Source organism: Mesoplodon densirostris, chromosome 6 (genome assembly GCF_025265405.1).
Source record: "Mesoplodon densirostris isolate mMesDen1 chromosome 6, mMesDen1 primary haplotype, whole genome shotgun sequence".
Classification (NCBI taxonomy): domain Eukaryota; kingdom Metazoa; phylum Chordata; class Mammalia; order Artiodactyla; family Ziphiidae; genus Mesoplodon; species Mesoplodon densirostris.
This window is the reverse complement of record NC_082666.1, coordinates 28,237,977-28,262,165: the sequence shown is the minus strand read 5'-3', so window position 1 is coordinate 28,262,165 and position 24,189 is coordinate 28,237,977. Positions and strand designations below refer to the sequence as shown.

The 24,189-nt window shown below is 37.5% G+C and overlaps 1 protein-coding gene across 1 annotated transcript in view; it reads left to right on the top strand.

The window, feature by feature from the left end:
* The window catches only part of GRIN3A (glutamate ionotropic receptor NMDA type subunit 3A), a 151,664-nt gene that overhangs the window by 28,265 nt on the left and 99,210 nt on the right, over positions 1 to 24,189 (top strand). The window contains exon 2 of the mRNA XM_060101066.1: positions 14,026 to 14,630. Coding sequence (XP_059957049.1) covers positions 14,026 to 14,630 — 605 coding nt within the window. The remainder of the gene's footprint in view (positions 1 to 14,025; positions 14,631 to 24,189) is intronic.

The following is a 24,189-nucleotide window of genomic DNA, read 5'->3' as shown; positions in this document are numbered from 1 at the left end:
ATTTACAAAGCACAATAAATATTTCTCCACAACCGTCTATAGTGTAAAGAAAATGACTGACACACACTGAGTTTGAGCATATCATGATTCACTTGTATTTCTAAACAGTGCCTGGGGCAAATATGCATTTGAGCAATTCTGTCAATCCTCTTGGCATTCAGATGCCACTTTTCTGATTGACATCAAAGATTTGTGTCATCTGGAAGGACAGGATTTTATGGGAAAGCAGATAATCATTCTTGGCTCTAGAGAGACACCATATTAGTCAAACAGGAAGGAAAATGACATAAAAAATAGACACACATCTCAGCTAAAGGTCAGACTTCTCCTCTAAATCTAAACTTACATATCACCATTTATTCATTCAACCAACACTTCTCTGTGAGTCTCTTATTTTCTGGGCAATGTAACTCAGGATTTCACTATATAATGGAAGATCTCTAGCCCCCAAATATTCCAGGGAAGGAGAGAGATGAGTAAACTAATGATTATGCCATGTAATAAATGAGAGGCAAATGTACAAAATATGGTGGGGCTGCAGATAAAAGACAAGCAAGTAATACAACTTGAGGGTGAAGGAAGTAACAATGTTTAACCAGAGAAAAGAAACCTGAGCACAGCCTTGAAAGATGACTGGGAGTTAGTGATGCAAAAAGAGAGGTAAAGAGTGTTCTGGGCAGAGAAAATGATCCATGGATGTAGAGGCAAGAGAGCTGGGAATTCCAAGGTTTTTGAAGTGGCTTCCAAGATCAAAGGAAACTAAGATATATTTAGACAATTGAATAAACAGTACCACCTCTGTTGTGCTTCAAAGGAGATAAGGATGAGGGCTAGAAAACAGAGATGTAACAGTCAGCTCTGATGGATCTTGCATAATCTGGAAAGGGAGGCAAGAAATAAGATATCAGGACTCTCCAGGATCACCCAGGACACAGGCAGAGGGAGAGAGAAAATCATCAACATTGTGAATTTAGCACTTTGAGATGCTGGACTGGGTTACAAAGGCTGGGTTATCAATTCTCTTTTATTCTGGAAACAGTAAAGACCTCTCAAGGTCCCTGATCTCTTTGTGGGTCTATGTTCCCTGGACTGACTTAGAAAACATAATGATGATCTTTGGTAGTTCTTCTCATTTTAAAGCCTAAAGGCCTTTGGTGTGATATGCAAGAGTTTTTTTAAAAAATGCCAATAGAGGCTAAATAATGCTAACAGAATGAATATATATGGACAGTAAGTAATTCCAGAAAGAGATCATTCCAGAGTTCATATAGTAAGTTGGATGGAAACCCAGAAAATCCATTTTATTTGATTTAATTCTTTTTAGCACTAGATATGTTAGTGATTAATGTTTCCCTTTCAAGACATGATGTGATTGTATATGTTTGTCACAGTGGAGAAGAAAAATTAGTGAATTCATAAATCAGTACACTCATTATACCTCTTTTATAAAGAGCAATTATTTGTGGTTTAAGGACTGCAGAGAGATTAGAGTGTGCAAGTTTGGGCTGAGCCTGAATCTTTCCTTTAAAATAAAATTAAACACAAGTAGATATATTCATAAATATTAAAAATTTAGTCATATTCACAAAAGACTGTAAGGAAGACAGACCACCTCAATTAAACAAATTATCAACTTTCCAAATAGAACAAGAAAGACCTTTAACTCACTCTTGCACCTTAATACATGGCATTCTGTAAACTGTACAGGAATTTGAATTAAGTGAGCTTTAAGGTCCCTTATAAACCAAATGATAAAATCATAAGTGCACTAATTAGCTTTTGGTGGACCTTAAAATTAATATTTCTGCCTTATCTGATTATCACTGGGCTTGAATGGATACAGGCCATGATGTGACAAGTGAGTTCACAACAGGGCCAGATGCAATCCAAATCTTAAGTTTGAAAATTAACCAAATAGTTCATTTTTCATTTCATAATAAGTGACAATGCTCACATAGACCATCCTGAATGAACATAGGTCTGTTCATTCAGGATTCATCATTCTAGACCTGAAGGCACCAGAACTGCTTATAGAGGCTTTAAGAGTTTGAAGGCTCTAATTCTACTTTCTCTAATTCATGAGAAAGTACTGCCTCTGTGACCAGAGACTTTGAAACTAAATTCAATACTTCTAATGCCTTCTTACTTTGAACCAGGATTTGAAAGGTACAAAGAATTAACTACGCTAATGTGTGCCTATTAATGCAAGTGAAATAAAATGTATTGCAGCGAAGCTTAATCATAATGAATAGATCACAAGTTTTGAAATAAGGTGGTAAGATGGAAATTTACTTAGATACTATTTAAGGTCATGCTAATACTATTTCTAGTATTAAACTGCTCAATGTCAGGTAGCAAGCAATGAATGTGAGTCCATCTAATTTTTCAAAATATTCAAATGAAATAAGAAGCCATTATGCGACTAAATTGATTTTATAAATTTTATGATATTGTAAAAATTAATCTGGAATGCTAAACCAGAATATACGAAAGTCATGTTACATCACAGTTAGTTGAACCATGGTTTAAATGTACAAAACATGTACTTGTATCAATTTAAAAAATGGCTTACGGAATCGAGAAAAAAGTTTATGTCAACTGTGGTGTCAGTTAATAGAAATAATCAATATTTAGCTGACTTTTCATTCTTAGTATAATAAAGCAAATTAGTATGTGACATAAGCCATCTCTTAATAATAGTTTCAAGCTGCATTGACATAAAATAATCAAATTTCCATAGGAAATTTAACTTGCATGCTAGACAGTTTATCTGGTGCACATTTCAACAGTTCCCATTATAAGAAAATATGCTGCAGTTTGTCACCGAGAGAGTGTCTATAATAGTTTGAATACGTCAATAAATTTTAATTATCTTATAAATCATCTGCCCTGCTGATACCTGTAAATGTGGAGGTTCGTTCAAATACTACTTAATTTGACGAAAACCTGAGCGTGGAAATAGGAACTAAAATCAGTCTTAAACCAACATCTTTATTCCAAAAGTTTTTGAAGTGTAACAAATAATGTTATCCTCTGTAATATGAAGATGAAAAAGTTGGCATAGAATTTGAAAATTATATCTAATTTGAATATTCTACTCTAGAAATGCCTCTTTTACCTCTATCCAGCTTATTGATCCTGCCAACCCCCTACTGTCCAGAAAACAGACATGCAAATGCATCGCATCCCCTATTGTAACAGTGCTTTCTACTTCATAAATCACTTTCACTTGCATATCATCATGTGGTCTCCACAATGTCCTGAGGTAGTTGGTTGACTATTATTATTCTCTTGCCACAGTTAAAGAAGTGGAAGTCAAGTTTCCCAGAACAGTCCTGATATCAAATCCAGGCCACAGCCTCCTTAATATTTGCTTATAAGATGGTCTTGATGTATTTTACTCTTATTTGAGACAAAATAGTGACATGAGAGTTATATTCTTTCTAGCTCAAAGTATACTAAAAAGAGGCTGCAAGGAGTTGATGAAAGTTGTCAAACTGACAAAACAAAAGGGGATAGTAGGTAACCCTACGCCGTGGCAGGAAATAGAAAAAATATACTTTCGAGAGAGGCTCAAGAGCTCCAGCATTTCCATAAGCTCAGCCCTACTTAGTTCAGTCAACATGGAAAGCAGCTGGCTCCATGGCCCCTGAGCACATCATGGTCCCGCAGTCAGGCACAGTAACTGGTGCTGACATCAGAATGCTCTGAGTCATGAGGGAAGGATCAATTGTTCCAGCCCAAGTAAGTGGGCTAATTTTGTTAACAACACCAATGATAATAATAAGGCTAACATTTACTAGATACTTACTACATGTTGGGCATGTGAGGACACCTCCTTAATTGTCAGATCCTGCCTTCTTCTAGCCTCCTCCTCCCTTCCATGTCATCCATGACCTTCACCTGTAAACTTGGTCTTGCCCCCGTACCCAGGGCTTGTCTGAAATTCAGGAAAGAAGGGTGTGAAGATATTTGCCTCATAATCTAAAACTGAAAAACTAAATCACCATTCCTTTTAGCCTGGCTCAAACTTTGGGCCCTATTTCTTGTCACTGGTCTGCTGCTTTATGTCTAAATTAATCCTCAGTTTGTGTCTTGGTGCTGATAATAGTATCCTCTAGACATTAAAGTCCATAAAAGAAAAGACAACTTTGGCCTTATTTGCTACTGTAGTCCCAGTCAGTACCCAATGACTGGCACAAAACAGATACTCAACTATTCATTAAATAAGCTGAATGTACCACCAGTCTAGCCCTTATACTTCAGTTCTCTTAGTATAATATTCCTAACCTCATCAGCAACAGCATCATTATTATAAGCTACCGCTTACTGTTTACTGTGTGCTGATGCTTTATATATATTATGTTATTTAATACTCACAAACTTTGCAAGGTAGGTGGTATCATTTTCAATGCGCAGAAAAGTAAAATGAAGCTCCACGAGGCTAAATGATTTTCATAAAGTCTATCACACAGAACTGGTAAATAGCAGAGCCACAATTCAAACAAAGATCTGAGTTACTCCAAAAAGAGCCGAAGTGTTCTCTCCTCTGGGCTCCCTTGGGAGTTGCAGTGACCTACTGAACCCCAAACCAAGGTTTTGGACCTTGCTGCCTGCTACTAGTCTTTCCTGATGTCAAAGGGCCACATTTTCAGTGACTCCCTGTCCCTGGTTCACCTTTTCCTACACTGGGCCATTTTGCCTGTACTGACTGCTCTCTTGAGCACCATATGACTACATATCTTCTGTAGCCAACATCCTTTTAAACAAAGTCCTCCCCCTCCCCAAGTATACTGGTGACAGTTTTTTTTAAGCCCCAGAATTTGTACCTGGGCAGGGTATATCTTGTATGCATGGGCTGAGAGGACAGAACTCAGAGAGTGAGTGGCAGCTAAAGGCTTTCAAGATTACCAAAGGTCAGGTGAGAGAAACAAAGTATAACCATCCACAACAAAAAGTAGAAGTGGGTGGAACACAGATGAAAGAGTTGAGTATCGATAATTAGATGGATCTAGAATGGGAAAAAAATACGTGATCGAAAGCCCAGCACAGGAAGCTTGAGTGATTGCCACAAGCTGACCTGCTATGCCCCTGACTTCTCTTTCTGGAAATTGGCCTAAGGTGAAAAAGGATTGAGTTGGTTCAAATAGTACCTACTGCATGCATGTGTCTGCTCATTCCTCTGCCTGAAGACACGCATCTCTGTACCCATGGCCTGACATATAATAGCCTTTCAACACTTGCTTTGTTGGATGAATCCATCAGCCAGTTGTTGTTGAAGACAGTGTATCTGTACCAACACTTCCTCCTAAAACTGAGCCAGTCTACCGGTGTCTGCTCTACTTCCAGGAGGGAAGACTAGCTTTCCTCAAACTGCTGCAGTGAAATAGACCACACCCAGCATGGTTGGCAGGATTATGCCAACTGTACCATGTATCCATAATCCTGCCTTCTGAAGCATTCATTGTATTCTACTGCTCTCTTATATATTGCTTCATATATCACTCAAAAATCCTGAGGGATATATCCTAAGATCTTTGTTGACACTCCCATACATAACAGTCAAACACCACTGTAGATTATAGTTTCGTCCATGAAGTTCAGTAGAATCTAAATGAAAAACTTAAGTGACCTTCTCCAAACTTTCTTATTTTACCAAACACAAAACTGATGTCATTAATTATACCACTGGCTTTCTTTGTTAAGTTGTCATTATTGAAGAAACACAAGTCTTGTTTCACAAGAGTTGCTACAAATGGGAGGATGAGGGAAGAAAACGGCTGAGAAGCCATGTGCATGCTGAGCAGCAGGCTTGGCCTCCCTCACTGGCTCCCGTGTGCCAGCCGCACAGGGCATGTCATTCTAACCCATACCATGACACATCTTAAAAGGGACTTGATTCCATGGGCTTTTAGGATTACTTGCAAATAACTGGAGCTATAAATTTTAAATCTACAGATGTCAAGACTCTAATGCACATTTTATTCTTACCAAGTGGAGGGAGCAGTATAGAGTACTGGCCCAAAGCACAGGCTTTCAAGACTTACAAACTTGGATTTTGGACCCAGGCTCTATTTCTCAGTAGCTGTGCAACCTTGGGGAAATTACTCACTCTTTCTGAGCCCCATTTTTGTCATCTGTTAAAGGAGGCTAATCATCGTAATCACCTCATGAGGTCATTGTGAGGATAAAATAAGACAATATGCAAAAAGCACTAGGGCCATTGGTAGGTATTAGCTTTTCATTTGTATTATTATTATTATTAGATTACAATTTCTGGGCAGGGACTATGCCTTATGTTTGCCTGAATCCCTAATGCAACCGCAAAAACAGTTAATTTATTTAAAAGCCTGGGCTTCTAAAGGAATAAGCTTTCATTTTCAGAAAGAAAAAGACTTCTATATAATATAGGTCAAATGAGCTGTGCGGTAATGAGAAACAGCAAACTTCCTGCAGCCTCCTTGGCTGAGGAGAAGCGAAAGCAGTGTAGGAAGCGGTTCTGAGCCCCTTGAACACCTTTAGCAATCAGCAGACTTAGGAATAGAAGGGCATTTCATCTCCATTAAAAGTAGTGGAAATATTATGCTCACTTGAGCTTTCTGAGCTTTGGCCTAGAAGTCAAAACTAAATGGGTGTGCTTGCCCAGGAAAGAGCTGAGAAAATTTCATCTTTTCTCCTCTCTTGAAGCAAACCCAACCTCATTACCTCTTTTCTTCTGTCAGGGAATATCTCAAAGCATCTGACAAGCTCGTTGCTGCAATGAATCCTGTTTTTGAAACTTTTACTGATCCCCAAAATAGCTGAATCTGTGCTCTTGGGAAGAACAAAGATTGATGGGGGATCTCCAGCAACTGGCACCCAAAATTCCTTAACTCGTGATGTCACACTGGAGCTAGTTACCAAAGAAAGAAGTTTTTTGCTTTGGGGGTTTTTTTATGGGGGGGTGTGCTCTGCTGTGAATATGATGTCTTCCAAATAAATAGCGGCTCCCATCTGAGATGGAGTTGCTCTTTTCCTGCTAAGGAGTTGGTATAATTGGTATTTGTGAAAGATATTTATTGCAGGGACCATTGAATGAAAATAGAAAAGAGAAAGGAAAAAGAGCAATAATAGCAAAGAAAAACAATTGTATTGCAGTCACTTTAGCAGGCATGTCCAACACAATGAATTAACTCTAAGAAAATTGTAATAACTATTACTTACTGGGCCTTCACTCTGGGCCAGTTACTTTCCATGCATTATCACATTCTCACATTTCATTCTCTAAATGAACCTGTAAGGTAGGAGGTAGTATTTTCCTCATTTTAGAGATGAGAAATTTATGACTCAGAGACACTGAGTGACTTGTTGAAAGCCACATGGCTTGTAAATGATGGAGCCAGAAGCTAAGGATAGGTTGCTAGGACTACTAAGTCCTAAGCACAATACTTACTGTCCCACAAAAGGAGAGAAAAGCTCAGCTGACTGAAGACAGTGATCCAGCCAGAAGGGACAGTTTAGGATTTGAGCAAGGACATTGAAGACTCTGCAAAAGGGGAGGGTAAAGAATCAAGCAGAGAGGACTTCCCTGCTGGCGCAGTGGTTAAGAACTCACCTGCCAATGCAGGGGACACGGGTTCGAGCCCTGGTCCGGGAAGATCTTACATGGAGTGGAGCAACTAAGCCCCTCTGCCACAGCTACTGAGCCTGCGCTCTAGTGCCCACAAGCCACAACTACTGAGCCTGCATGCTGCAACTACTGAAGCCTGTGCACCTAGAGCCTGTGCTCCGCAACGAGAAGCCACTGCAATAAAAAGCCTGCGCACCGTAACGAAGAGTAGCCCCCGCTCACCGCAACTAGAGAAAGCCCGTGAGCAGCAACAAAGACCCAACACAGCCAAGAATAAATAAATAAATAAATAAATAAATAAATAAAATTAAAAAAAAAAAAGAATCAAGCAGAGGGAATGTAGAAGCAGGTAGTGGCTCCAACTATTTATCTGGGACTAGGAAGATTGTACCTAGTCAAAGAGGAATGGATGGTCAAAATGAAACTACATTTTTAGTTAAATGTGTATTTTTTAAAAAATCAGTATTTATGGGCCTCCCTGGTGGCGCAGTGGTTGAGAGTCCGCCTGCCGATGCAGGGGATGCGGGTTCGTGCCCCGGTCTGGGAGGATCCCATATGCCGCGGAGCGGCTGGGCCCGTGAGCCATGGCCGCTGGGCCTGCGCGTCCGGAGCCTGTGCTCCGCAACGGGAGAGGCCACAGCAGTGAGAGGCCCGCATACCGCAAAAAGAAAAAAAAAAAAATCAGTATTTGTGTTTACCTATATATAGTGATTAATCATTTTTATACACATCCCTTATTTTTTCTGAAGTCCCAGTTAGAGAGTGCTTATACAGTGCAAATATGTGCATCCACCTACCCTACTAATCATAATTATTACACTTTTCCTGGGATACTCTTTCCCCTTTCCTAGTCTTGCTACACCCTATTAGTTTCATTTACAGTAATTTCCATAATTTATAATTATATTAAGTGTTTATTTGTCTACTTATCTGTAAATTGTCTATCTCTCACCCACTGTATAGACAACAGGAAATTTTTACAGAGAGTATGGCTCACAGTAGGAGCTTAAAATTAATTTTCTTGATTGAATGAATGCTCAGTCAAGGGTTCTATTTCCTGATTGATTAGTAAATGTTCTTTACATTTTGTGACCATTAACTCTGTCAAATATGTTGCAAATATTCTTTTGTTTCTCATGTTCCTTTATTTTTTTGTTTGTTTGTTTATGAGAGGTGTTTAATGCTGGAAATAAAGCATATTGTAATATTTAGTTTAATGTATTTCTCTTTATCATTATGATTTCTGACACATTTACCTATTTGTTCTAACTTTTAATGATTTGACATTATACTTTTAACTCTTAAATGGCCTGGAATTTATTTTTAATATATGGTAGAACTAGGACTTTAAATGATATTTATTTTCCCAAATAATCTATTTTCTCAACTCCTAACTTCATATGTTTCTTCTATATTCCTTTATAACTTTCAGTGTATAGTAGTCAATATATTAATATAGTATATTAAATCAATGTACTTCTTAACGTACATTAACGTCTGTTCTACTTATTTACCTGTTAATCCTTTTGTTAATACTTACCTGTTTTAATTATTACGGTTATATAAAAATTGCATTTTCTGTTGTGTCCTAATATCTCTTTAGGCACGGCCCCTCTATCTTTTTATTTTTCCACATTTTCTTACCCTTCTTGCCTGGTTTTTGTTTCTGTGGAATTTTAATCTTTTACTAGTTGTAAATCCACTGTGCTCCATAACAGCTAAAGCAATCTTCCCTTACACAACTGAATAAATCTCTGACACTTCTGCAGTTCTCTGACACTGGCAACTGCACTGCTGTCTTGGCAACTCCTCTCTCCTTCCAGCTCTGCACTTGACTTGCTGAGATTTCATTCCATGAGTGCATTTCAACATGGCCATTTCCCATCCACACTTCTGGCCCATACTTTTGGGAATGTCAGCCCCCAAATAATGTAGAAGCAGATTATGATGGGAATAAAAACCTAAAATTCAATGGAGTGGAGAGGCGTGTTATCTTGCTTAGAAATAAAGACTCAATTCAAAGTATAGGAAAATTACATTAGAAAATTCCTTAAGTTAGCGAAAACATAGAAACAACCTAAGTGTCCATCAAAAGATGAGTGGATAAAGCAGATGTGTGATACACACACACACACACACACACACACACAATGGGATATTACTCAGCCATAAAAAGGATGAAATCTTGCCACTTGTGACAACATGGACGGATCTAGAGGGTATTATGCTAAGTGAAGTAAGTCAGACAGAGAAAGACAAGTACCATATGGTTTCACTTATATGTGGAATCTAAAAAACAAAACGAATCAACAAACAAAAACAAAGCAGAAACAGACGTAGATAAAGAGAACTGGTGGTTGCCAGAGGTTGGGGCGAAGGTTGGACGAAATAGGTGAAAGAGACTACGAGATACAACTACCAGTTATAAAATAAATAACTTATGAGGAAGTATTAGACAGCTTAAGGAATATAGTAGTCAATAATACTGTAATAATTTTGAATGGTGACAGATGGTTACCAGACTTATTATGGTGATCATTTCATAATATATTTGAATGTCAAATCACTGTTGCACACCTGAAATTGACATAATGTTGTGCATTAACTATACTTCAGTTTTTAAAAATTACCTATTTAATTTGGCATATATGATTTTGTGTATATAACTGTGTGCAATAACATGTATTTATTACAATACATAATACCTATATATAATAGTCATAGGTAATAAAGAATACACTCACTTAGAATAATTAGAATTATCAGTACTACTTCATTTTTCTCTCCCCTTACCTCTTCCTGCGCCTGTATATTTTAATTTATATAAATTGAATGCACTTATGAAGCAGTTTTTACTGTCAGCATGGTTGAGAGAGGCTTCTTGACTCAAGTTGTTTTGTTATTGGATCTCTGATTTAGGAGATAAACAATGTAGAAATTTTTTTTAAATTATACCTTCCTTCAGGCTATGGGTTGTTCTTCTGCAAACATCAAACTATCTGTCAGACATAGATTTTGATTCTCAGTTTCATTTGATAGGTCTTGTTTAATTTTTGTCCCAGATTTTGATGAAAGTTTTACTATTAGGCTTGAATTTTTTGTTATAAATTTTCATATCTGTGTGTGTGTCATGCACACACACGCACCTTTCCCTTGATTATTATATGGAGAGAAATTAGGAGATTTTGCTTCTGAGGCTGCCAGATAAATACAATATCACTAGATGTTTCTAAACTATTACTTAATAAATATTTATTTGAAGAATTGTGTTCCTTAAATTCGTGTAAGGATTAACTTCCACATCTAGACTTTCTTACTAGAATTGTTTGTAGGGATGAGTGTGATTATACGGATCACATAATCCATGGGGAGGGGCTTTCATTTTACTCCTCTGTCACTCTCTCATGCCAAATGCATTTGTCTCTCTGGTGCTGAATGCTCAATGTGATTAGCTAATTTTACTTCCCTATTTAGCAAGAGGAGAACATTTTCATCTCTGCCTCCATTAGAACATGATCCTCACATACTGATTTAATAAATCTCTCTGTAGGAAGTGGATAGATGGGCCTTTGTCCCCACTGGGGGCAAAATACTGGGTCGTGCAGCTCTGCTGGAAATGGTTTTCTTCTCAGTCTTTCAGTGACAAGATTATGATCATAGCCCAGGATGGACAAAAGAAAATTCCAGTTGATAAATACTATCTCTGGTTAACTAATAACTGTGTTAGAAGAGATGATTGAGATATGGTCCTTATCCTAAAGGAGCTTCCAGTCTAGTGTGAGAGATAAACACTTAACCAAATAATTAACTTATGGTATGAAGGGTGCTGTAATAGAGGGATGAACAAAATGACACCCTGACACAGACATGAGACGATTAATTCTGATTGGGCAACAGTCAGAGGGGCAGTCAAACAAAAACCCAGTTCACCATTGCAGGAAATCAAAAGGGCAAAAATACTGCGAGAAAAAAAAGCTCAGCAGCAGAAACAGTAGTAAGTAATGTAAGCTAATTTCTGGAAATCTGCATGCAAGAGTTGAGTTCTGAAGGATGAATGTGAGTATAGGCAAGTACAGTCACACGTGGAGAATTCAGCATATCAAATTTGTGTAGATATGAAAATGCTCACTCTGACACAAGAAAAATAAATTGTCCACTATGACCTGTCTTGGGGTACGTGTTTGGAGTGTTACAGGTGAAGTTTGAAATTTGTCCTATGGGTGGTTCAGAGGTTATGGTGCAGAAGAATGATACGGTCATATTTATGTTTTAGAAAGAAAACTGGCAACAGAATAGGGAACTGAGGCCAAGAAAACAGTTGGGAATAATTTGTTCCTGCCACCTAAATGTATAGCTTGCCTTCCATTGCTCATTGATTCTGGAAGAGGGTTAAGGCAAAGGAGGATATAAAAAGGAAGAAGGAAAGGAAGAAAGTTAAAAGAGGAGGAAAGAAAGAACTCTCTGGAGCAATTTATATTCATCAGTAGTAAGAGTGAGGAAATGAAGCTTCTGGTCCTTTATCTTATATGGCATCCCAGGCCTAGAAACAGGAACTACCTACCTCCTGGATTTTTGACACCTTTCTCCTTTTGCTTCTTACATCTGACCTTGTCACTAAATTTTAATTTTTAAAAAACCTTTTTTTTTAATCACTCTTCCTATCATTACCAACACTGGCTTCCAGTTTAAACCCTTAGCACCTAATCAAAATCCTAGAAGGCTTATTTTCCCTCTCCCTTTTGAATGCTACCCATAGATGATCCTTCAAAAGCTCTGGTTTTATCATTACAAGTCCTGCTCAAAAGCTTAATTTAGAAGGACAAAAGTCAAGTTATCAAAATAAATTTTAAGACTCCCTCCTCCTTACCATTATGATTACTCTCATTTACTGCCTTTGGTAATAGTTTTTCTCCCATAAATTCCTTTGGAATCCTCACTCCTCATTCTACACATATCAGAATGCTTTTAACCTTTCAAAGAATTCAAAGTTCAGCTCAAACTCTATTTCTTGTTATACGCTTTTTGGTAGATAAAGGAAGGCCACACTTCTTTCCTTTTGTACAAGGGCATGAAATTTTACTGCGAAAGCCCTCCTCATGTTATTGACCTGAATGTTTGGCAAGTTCTCAAAAATAGTTCAATAGTCTAATAGCTCCAAAATGGGACCATATTTAGTCAATTTGGACTGTGTCTATTGTACACTACCTTGTGTAAAGCATTGTGCTAACCATCCTCAGGATGTCAGTGTTAAAGGATAAATAGGTCAAATGTCTACTCTTAGAACAATTAACAGATTCACTCATTAGAGGACTATTTCCACTTCATCTATATGATTAATAGTTTGTGATTTTTCAAATAAGATACTTTTCTTTCATTGAGTTGGTGAGTTCTATAAGTAGATGTAATTGTGGCAGAAGTTACATAAATGTGTTCAAATGGCACACATTTCACCTTTCACAGCAAGAATCCAGTCTCAGTAGATACAGAAATGCAATCAAACCTTCAATATTAGACTATGTATTTAATTTTTATAAGTATATTGTTAATTATTCCATATGTATTAGTGTATTTAGGCTGCTGTAACACAGACTGGGTAGCTTGTAAACAACAGAATTTCATTTCTCACAGTTCTGGAGGCTAGAAGTTTGAAATCAGGGTCCCAGCATGGTGGCAGACTGCCAGCTTCTCACTGTGTCCTCATATTGTGGAAGGGGTAAGGGAATACTTTTGAGCCTCTCGGACATTAATCTCATTCATGAGGGTTCTGCCCTCATGACCTAATTACTTCCCAAAGGCCCCATCACCTCATACCATCACATTGGGGATTAGGATTTCAACATATGAATTTTGGGGAACATAAACATTCAAATATAGCACCACATATATTAAATGTGCCTTCCTCAGGGGCTAGAACTTTGGGAAACCATGATGCATCCTTTTTCCACACCATCCTTAATACAAGCACCTGCACTGTTTTAAGATTTTTCTACTAGTAGTTTTAAAGGAAAGCAAAAGTAATTTCTTTAAATTATTTCACCTGACAGGAAAATTGAACAAATGAGTTAAGAAGAGGGATAGTTAGAAATGGGATGCCTAAAGGAGACTGTCTGTAGGAAGTAGACAAGCCTGATAAAAACTTAAGACTAAATGTATAGTTGTGTCACCCCTGACATTTACACCAAGAATCATCTGCCCTCTGGTACTCTGAGCAAAAATTATAAGGAAATCAGTTGTAAGGAATCAATTCCATTAGACAGGAAACATAGCTTTCAAAATTATGGGAATTTTATCCCAGAGGCACTTGAATATCATAGGGAAATATAAAAGATGAAGCCTCATAAGAAAGCAAAAATACCCTATATTATAATCTTTGGCCATTACTTTCTAATTCTTCTTTTTCATATCTTTAAATACAGAATCCCCTTCACCTCCAACTGAGTTTAGAAAATTCATTAAGTTCTGATGCTGATGTCACTGTCTCAATCCTGACCATGAACAACTGGTACAATTTTAGCTTGTTGCTATGCCAGGAAGACTGGAACATCACCGACTTCCTCGTCCTTACCCAGAATAATTCCAAGTTCCACCTGGGCTCTATCATCAACATCACCATCAACCTCTCCTCCACTGAGGACGTCTTGAGCTTCCTGCAGGTCCAGCTTGAGAGCGTTAAGAACAGTACGCCCACAATGGTGATGTTTGGCTGCGACATGGAAAGTATCCGGCGGATTTTTGAAATTACTACCCAGTTTGGGGTAGCACCCCCTGAGCTTCATTGGGTGCTGGGGGATTCCCAGAATGTTGAGCAACTGAGGACAGAAGGTCTGCCCTTAGGGCTCATTGCTCATGGAAAAACAACACAGTCTGTCTTTGAGTACTATGTACAAGATGCCATGGAACTGGTTGCAAGAGCTGTAGCCACAGCCACCATGATCCAGCCAGAACTTGCTCTCATTCCCAGCACGATGAACTGCATGGATGTGGAAACTGCAAATCTCACTTCAGGACAATATTTATCAAGGTAGGATGCAAGACCTGGTTTACATCCCCCGTCATAGGACTGTGATAGGAAGTAAAATCTCCCTATCTATCCCATTTGCAGAAAGCACATGGCATATAGTGGGGAATCCTCAGTCCCACTTTTAAATCCTGGCTTAGTCCCATACTAGCTATGTGTTCTTGGCAAGCTATTTAAAAACTCTTGAGCCTCAGTTTTCTCATTAGCAAACTAAGATAATAGCTTGATATATTATAATAAAGACACCACAAAATTCTATATGAAAAGTACCTAACACTGCTCAGCTCATAGTAGATGCACAACAAATGTTTCCATCCCTGCTCACTTTTTCCTATATCAACAGACTTGGACAAATCTCTCTAAATCTATACAGAGAAAAAAATCAGTCACGCTGGAGATAGACTTTTCTCTCTACTTCCAGGCTATGATGAATAAGGCAGAATAGAGAAGTGACTAAAGACATAGACCCTGGAGCCAGACTCCCTATGCTTGAATTTTAGCTTTGTATGACTTGGTCAAGTGATTTAACTTCTCTGAGCCTTAAGTTTCCTATGTCCTATACCCACTTATGTAAAAAAGATATAACAGTAGATCCTACTATCCATGGAGGAGTTGTGATAGGTAGATAGTAGATGATAGGAAGTAGATAGATAGAACTAAGAGTTCCACAAGAGTAAAATGTATATGTATTTTTTTATGTTTTATATATATATATATATACTTTTTTAAATTAGCTACCTTTCTTTTCTAGTTCCTCAATCTGGTTCAGAATCTAGAATGAAAAAGCCTGTTTAAGTTAAAGAATAATTCATCCTATAGACATGGTTTTCATGATCCCTGGAAAAAGGAGAAATACTTAAAGGATATTTTACAGGGGCCTAGATTTTTTCCTGAAAAGGACCACCTATGGTCAGAGAGGCCAAATCAGAGAATTATTGCTGTTTCAGAGATGAAGGCTTAGCTATAGTCTGGCCCCATTTTAGGAAGTCCTCTTGGAACAGGGACATCTGACTGTGTTGAGGAGCACAAGGTAACCTCATGGTGTCTTGCCTTTTAAAAGACATGAACGTGTGAGGAAAGATCAGAAGGTGCCAAGCATTTTACATTTAATTTCACATGTATGGATTGAGCACCTACTATGCGCAAGGCAACATGCTAAAAGCCATATATATGGCAGAATTTAAGCACAGCCTACATGCTCCTTAAAGAATGTTAATAAAATATCTCAAAAATTCACTTATTAGGAATCTATAAATGATAAAATTAGATGTCCTATCATCAACTGAACTTTCCATTTTTTCCATAATGTATTTGAATTTCCTCAAGATTAAAGTCTATGAAAAAAAGATAAGGTCTATGCATGTTTTATTTTATAGCCACTATCCAGAACTAATCTGGGTTTTTTTTTAATCTTTTTTTTTTTGGCTGCATTGGGTCTTCGTTGCTGTGCACGGGCTTTCTCTAGTTGTGGCAAGCGGGGGCTGCTCTTTGCTGTGGTGTGCGGGCTTCTGATTGTGATGGCTTCTCTTGTTGCGGAGCACAGGTTCTAGGGTGCGCCGGCTTCATAGTTGTGGCACGCAGGCTCAGTAGTTGTGGCGCACAGGCTCAGTTGCTCCGTGGCATGTGGGATCTTCCCAGACCAGGGCTCGAACCTGTGTCCCCTGCACTGGCAGGCAGATTCTTAACCACTGCGCCACCAGGGAAGTCCTAATCTACTGTTTTCCAACTAGCACTTCACTGAGGCTCAGGATTTTATCTGGGATAAGAAACATCCTCCTTCATAACAAAAATATAAGCAAAGCCTTTTGTTATAATTTCAAATAGTCATTAGTTTGGAAGGACAATCTTAAACAATAAACAGGAAAAACCACTTGTGAAAACTATATTAAATTTTTTAATGTTTTTCTGTCTCATATAAAATGGAGAGCACAAGAAAAATAATTCTGTTTGGATCCTAAAAATGTTTAGAAGCTACAGAGAGAAATATTTGTTGACTTGGGTTGTATATACTTTAGGGGTTCATTTTATCAAGATCAAACTGATCTTTCTGGCTCCTCAAAATTTAATTTAAAGTTATGTGCCTCCTTCTATAAAGATCCCATGGCACTTTGTACATGAAATTATATGATGGTACTTAGTCTATTCCATCATCATTATTTGTCTATGTGTCTGACTTCTGAACTAAAATATAAATTCTATTAAGTGGAGATACTATTGAACTTAGTTTAATACCTGGCATATAGCAGCTACTTAATAGACATTTATTGACATTAACAAAGAAAGAAAAGGAAATTTTATATTATATTTACATCCTACACCATCTATTGCTCTAGAAGAATAATGGGTGGTTAATAGATAAATAAAATTTTGTCTAAATTAAAAACAGAGTTTTATTAACTTACCTAGATACCATCCAGTTTTCTTTTCCTTTTTTTTTTTTTTTTTTGATAGAATGTTAGGTTAGCAGATAACCTCTGCCCTTGTGGCTATTTCCACATGATTATTCCACAAACTTTGAAAGTTGTGAAAGAAGAGTGTGAGATTTGGAGCCTGGAAGCAATTCACCGTGTATACAGGTCAGCAACAATATCTTCATCTCTGTGGATGTGTTTGAGAATGAACTTAAAGAACTTCAGGAAATATGCCTAGGACTTCTTAAACTCCCTGAGGAATACAGTCAAAGAGAAAGTTTCAAAGTGTTCAGGAAAGGGTCAAGGGAAGTGAGCAAAAGCCTTCAAGGAGTCTTTATAATGAATAACTGAAAAGCTGTCTTAAGCTATAAAACATCTGTGGATTTTTCATCATCCTTATTTATTTTGTTGAATACAGTCTTTTTAGAAAGTTCGTTATTCTCAGTCCGTAAGTCACATCTCCATATAGTAATTTTCTTAATTATTCCTGAATTTTGTGAGGCTGACCCTACTTCCTCACTGCATAATGAAAGTCATGAGGATAATGAGCCATGAATATCGAGTGTCAGAGTTATGCAAGCTTTCATTTCTCACACAGTCATTTTCAGTTTAGGCTGACAGAATTGTTAACATTTTTAAATGTTAATGAAATCACCAAAAACGTGGCTTTTTCAGCATAGGCCTTTAGACTAGAAAAAAATCATTTCTCATGGCAAACTACATAGACGTAATAACAGGTAAAAAGGATTTAATTCCTCCTGGGTCCCCACATGCCAGAGCAAACATCCATCATAACTAAATGTAGACAAAACCACTTGGGGGCCAAGTTCATACTGTGATCTTTAACAATTTATTTGCAAGTTGTTTTATTAAGTGTTAATTACTTTGAAGCAATGATATCTGATATATCATTTGGCAATAACTTCACAAATACATGTGCAAAGGTGTTTCTGTGCAGTCAGTAACTATTTGTTGAACTAGGGTGAGGCAGACAAAATGAAGAGTTGCATCCTGCCATTTTGGAGCTGACAGCCTAGTGCATGAGGTTGAAAAGTAAATGGTTATAAAACAAAGGGATATGTTATTCTTAAAAATTCAAATACACAGAGGAGGAAATAATTAACTCTTCTCAGAGAGTTGATGATGAGGAAGAAATACTGGAATTGGATCTTGATAAATGAATAGGAGTTCTCTGGTTTGGAGCAAACATTTCCTCACAGGCACAGGAAATGGCATATGCAAATTTACCAAGATCTGAAAGAAATTTAGTAGAGTTGGCGTGTACATTGCATATGAAGAGAATCTGACATGATTCTGGAGAAGTTGTTAATTTGATAGCATGCCACACAGAGCTTTTTTGCCAAGCTAAGGAGTATGCATTTTATATGCATTCTGAATGTCACTTGAATGGCAGAACATTAGGCATGACATATTTATAAAATCATAATCCTGTAACAAATTAACCAAATAAAGTAATACAGCATAAAATCCTTGTGACTAATTTTTTAAAAACCATTAAGATATAAAAAATTGTTTTTATTTCTCCAAATCTGTTTTAGCTTTGCCCACATTTACTCCCTTACCTCATTCTAAACACCAGACTCTGTTGAAAATGAATAGGAGTTTGAGGACTTCCCTGCTGTTCTTAGGGTTAGGATTTGCCCATGCTCATCTGAAGGCCCTGGGTGGTAATGAATCTATGTTTCTAGAGAAAGAGCCCCTTGAGTTATTCATAGCCTGGTCAAAGGCAGTTATCCTTCCTTTAATAATTCCAAGACCCTAGACATCGAAAGACACCTTGTTCTCCTTGGCCTAAGAAGTCTCTGACCCTTTAGCTAATTAATCATAGTCCTAATAGTTATTCTAGCTTCTCAGCAGGCTATGGAATCTTGCCTTTCTTCTTGGAATAGCTTCTGCAATTCAGTTCTGTATCAAGTGGGCAGTGATTAATTCATTTATTCATCTACAAACATATGTTGAAGCTTACTAATATTAGGCTAGGACCTTGGCTAATGCTGGAGACACAAAGAATCGAAAACAGGGGCCCTGCTCCCAGGAAGCTTACAACCCCCTTCTTTTGTTCTTTCAGCGAGAGACAATATGCTCCTCCACTCATCCATAATTTTTATCCATTTTTTTTGACCGAGCAGTTTGGTTATCATTCCTCACTGAGACAACACCCATTCTACTAGTGATTATCCTCTGGCATTAGCTGGCACTGTTAGGCCCGCTCCTCAGTTGTCCCTGAAAAATGGTTCAATGTGCTAGAGAGACTATTTCCCCTCCAGGCTATGTTCATCTTTATGCTTACATGGTCAAGCAATACCAAGATTCACTGGCCTTTCATTAATAGTAAATGTTGCTTTATTTATTGATTCTGCATGTATTATCCAGAACATATATGTGCCATGTACTATGAGGCACTGGGAAGCTTCAGAAAAAAAAAAAGACTAAAACAAATACCCATTCAAAAGTCCCAAGGTATAAATTGATGATGTTCCTGGTCTCATTGCTGGATACTAGAAGAGTTCCAGGAGAACTCGAGGTGGCATGATATAATTCTAATCTGGGGTATTCCCATTCACCTTTACAATAATTTACTGGCACTGTGACCCTGCCAAAGTTATTTAATCTCTAGAAAATTTAATTTCCTTAATTATAAGGATTCCTACCTTGAAAAGTTGAAAAGTTAAGTGGTATGCCTAAGGTCATTCAGTTAGTACTTTATAGGGGAAGGTTTAAACTGTCTAAATCCAAGTTCCAGGCTCTTTCAGAATTAATATAAACTTTCCTTAATTGGGATCCCATTACTTTGTCATTCATATTCTTTTAGCCAAAAGCTATATAAATCAGGAGGTGCGATTACCCATGTATAAGTGTTCTTGTCCTAAAGACCTCTACTGAGCCAAACTAGTTAGCCTGTGTGTTTCAACATGTAATCAAAAGAAATGAAGTTGCATTGAACCTGAAAGCCAGGGGTTGGATGATGTTAACACTGGTTCCTTGGGTCCCCAAGGAGAACCCATTGCTGTGGGGTGACCTAGTGTGTCCAGCTGTTACTCCTAAGTTAACTTTCTCTGCAAGGCTACCACGGAGTCAGTACTTCTAGAAAACACATGCTTTGGTGTCATGAATCTTAAGGACAACAGTTAAGGTCTGTGTTTCCAGATGTTTCCAGTAAGAACTCCTGTTACTGGACTAATTTGGCTAAATCCTTTGAATTTGCCCATCCCTCTATGTCACATAAGTCATGCCAAGAGCTGTGTCGAAAATCTTCTCTAAGTCATGGGGGCCTCAAACAAGGAACAGTAAAAGATGTGTATTCCCTCAGGACCCTGTTTTGAAGAATACAGCTTAAATTTGCTTAATCTAGTTTCCAGCAGGTTTTAAACTGTGGAAATTTCCCACATTACGAGAACTTCCAAGCTTCTATTTGCCTGAGTGGAAATTGTGATTATATTCTTTGTTGAATAATTTTACTTTGTATGCATCTACTATAAAATTTGGAAATATGTCAAAAAAAAGAGGTACTCTGAATTCTAGATCTATTCCAGGCCAACTTCAACCTCCAGTGGCAAATACTACATAGTGTCCCATTGACAGGGCTATGCTAAGGGAAGGGATATCAGCACCTGGACTAGTGCTGGAGCCAGATCTAGAGAGCTAGAAGGAATTAAGGTTGGATATTACACAAAGCAAGAGGAGCCATCCAAGGGATGGGCACAGGCCATAATTGTGGAGTGAAGTCAAGGTTTATATCAAAAAATGAAAGGAAAGGAAAACAACCTAAGAATATGGAACAAATCTAACTACTGTGGGAGAAAAACACAGAAAGAAAAGAAGTACCAGCTTGCCAGTTGTGCCACATGAAAGCAGAAAAATAGAGCACTATGTCTATGTGTCTGATTTTTTGACTTAGTGATCCCATCACATCACACACACAGCCCAAAAGTATATTCAAACATGACTCAATCACAAAGATTAGTATTGATATTTTTCTCCTCTTGGGAAAAAAGTCAAGGACAAGAGCTCTCCTTCCACTCTATAGTTTCACTTATTGGCAAAACAGACCCCAATGGTCCATGGGTGTACGTATGTACATTTAATATGTTATTAAATTGCTGTTTGCTGATTAGCTGATGGAAATCTATTTTAAAAGATGAGCTTTGTAAGTTGTTTTAAAAGAGGATATAGTCATTGGTTACAATGTGGGGCCCTCTGCTTTAAAGACTGAAATTTAGCAATTTCCAATTCCTATTAAATTCCTTATTGTTAGAGAGGTTTCCAATAGAACTAATTTCTATTTTTGATACTCTCCATTGTTCAGGGAGAAATGTATTAGAATTTTAATGCTCTGAATAATCTATAAATGGCAAATACAATATCAGTACTTCCTGGCTGATCGAGTTCCATTCTTCTGGCAATGTGACGAAGTGCTCTTGAAGAGACCCATGTCTGATTTGCGCAGAAAACATGTGTTTAATTGCATTTATCCCAAAAACATCACTGAGCAGTTATCCTGTCCAGGTACCGTGTTGTGCCTAAGATCCAGAGATGACTCAGTGTGATAGATGCTTAGATGAACGCTGAAGTCTCAGCTGGACAGCCTGCAGTGTTATGAAGCAGAGCAGTGGGAAAGTGAGGATTTGTTCATTCCTCACAGCAACTGTACAGAAGAGACTGCTCTCAGAATGTGGAGAATGTAGAAATCCATGCCATTGAGGATCTTACAGTCTAAAAAGTCAAAGATGGAGTTAATTGGCTGCAATTAGGTGGTTGCTAGGAAAAGGAAACATAAGGGTGACACCAAAGTTTTTGCCCTGAGCAACTGGAAGGATGGAGTTGCCATTAATTAAGATAAAGAAAACTGTGGAAGAATCAGGTTGTGAGGTGGGTGAGAACCACCAGGAATTCAATTTTGCTAATGTTAAGTTTGAGATAATTCATAGATATCCAAATGGAGTTGTCAAGTAGGTAGGTGGTGATCTTCCAGAGTTCAGGAGGAGGTCTGGACTGGAGACACAATTTTCCCCAAAGGAAAAAATAAATTTTAAGGACTTATAGAGCAAAACAGATATTCCCAGATACAGATATGGTTAATGGAAGGCAACTATAACAGGGGGAAAAAGCAAAGATAAGAGGGCAATTTTAAAAGAAATGAAAAACAAATGAGAGAACAGACATGCAAAGAGACAAGCTGATGCGTGAAGAAAAGATCAAAGTAGAAATAAATATATGACTTATAAACAACTGGGCATGGAAGAAGACATAAGGATGATGATGCATTCGGACAACACAAAAGTAGACTCATACGTCTCCAAAATGAAGACTGGAAAAAATGGGATTATGATAGAACTAGTTCAAGACAAGAAAAGATAACAAATTTATAATGAATATAAAAACATAAGATTAGTAAAACTTTATATGCTGAATAAGAAGAAAAATCAGGGGCAACAGGTCTTAAAATCTTTAAGAACATGGCAACATTATTTACAGTAGGAGATTTTTATTTAACTTTAGTAAATTTTAAAGCAAGTTTTTAAAAAGTAAAAATAATACATGAATATGTAATTAAGCCAATAAATTAAGATAAATACTGCAGTTAACATTCTATTATTAAAGAATATGTGAACACAAATATTTCATCTTCCAAAACCCCAGAAAAGAGAGAGGTGGGAGGAGATCTAGAAAGAAGGAATTAACAAAACCCAAGTTAATTAATTAGAAGAAATCCTAAGATTAGTATAAATGATATTATACAGTTCCATAGCAACAAATTCTTAGGAGGATATCATTCGCCAAGATGGACCCAGAGAAATAGAAAGTTTAATAGAAGAAATTGAAAAAGTGATTGAAAAATTACAATTTTTTAGAAAGTGGTAGGCCCAGGTAGTTTTACAACTTACTCTTGCAAACTCAAATGGGAAAACAAAACACTAAACATTTTAGTTGGAATTGAGCTAATACATTTCTTATGAAAGTTATTTGCTTTCTGCATTTTTAAGAGTGCCTTTGGTCTCATTTTGAGAGTAATACAATAAACCTTCTCTCAAATGAATTATAAGGGGGAGAGTATAATGAGCTCTATAATCTACTTTTTAAATGCCCTAAATGAGTTAAAGCAATCAAGAGAGAACTTCCACAAGCTCTCTTGTCCATATCCACCCACCTACTTGCCTCTGGACCCTGTATTCTCTCTGCCTTCTCTCATGTCCATGCTCCTCTTTTGTCACAGCAAAGAGCATCACCCCCTCTTGCACCTTAGAGCACAATCCCTTTTGCCCCTCAAGGGAACTGTCCCAGGAATTCTCTCTCTTCTATCCTACATCAACAATTTTTCTATTTTTACTAGATCATTCCCATCATCAAAAAAGCCTGCACATATATATATACTTATATTTATATATGTACTTAATTTTTCCTCTCCACCACTATTCCATTTTTCTCCTCTTTATAGCATAACTCTCTGAAGAGTTATCTCCAGTTTCTCTCTTTCCATTTTCCCTTGAAACATTAGGCTCCAATACTTCACTGAAATTACTCTCATGAAGTCACCAGTGGCCTACATGTTTCTAAAGCGAACGGTCAGTTCTCAGTCCTCATTGCATTTGCGCTGTTAGAAGCATTGACACAGCTGATCAGTGTCCCCTCCTTGAAAAATCTTTTTTACTTGGCTTCTAGAACACAACACAGCCTGCTTTATGTCTTTGGTTACTTCTCAGTTTCCTTTGCTAGTTCTTCCTCACCTGCACCACCTCCAAATGTTTAAGTGTCCTGGACTCATTCCTTGTACTTCTCATCTACAATTACCATTGTGAACTCCTTAAATACCATATGTAGACTTTGGGCTCCCAAATTGTACCTCCAGTCCACACCTACTTCGTGAACTCTGGAAGATCACCACCTACCTACTTGACAACTCCATTTGGATATCTATGAATTATCTCAAACTTAACATTAGCAAAACTGTACTCCTGGTGGTTCTCACCCACCTCACAACCCGATTCTTCTACAGTTTTCTTTATCTTAATGGCAACTCCATCCTTCCAGTTGCTCAGGGCAAAAACTTTGGTGTCATCCTTATGTTTCCTTTTCCTAGCAACTATATGAGCCATCAGAAAATCCTATCAGTTGAAGCTTCAAAATTTATC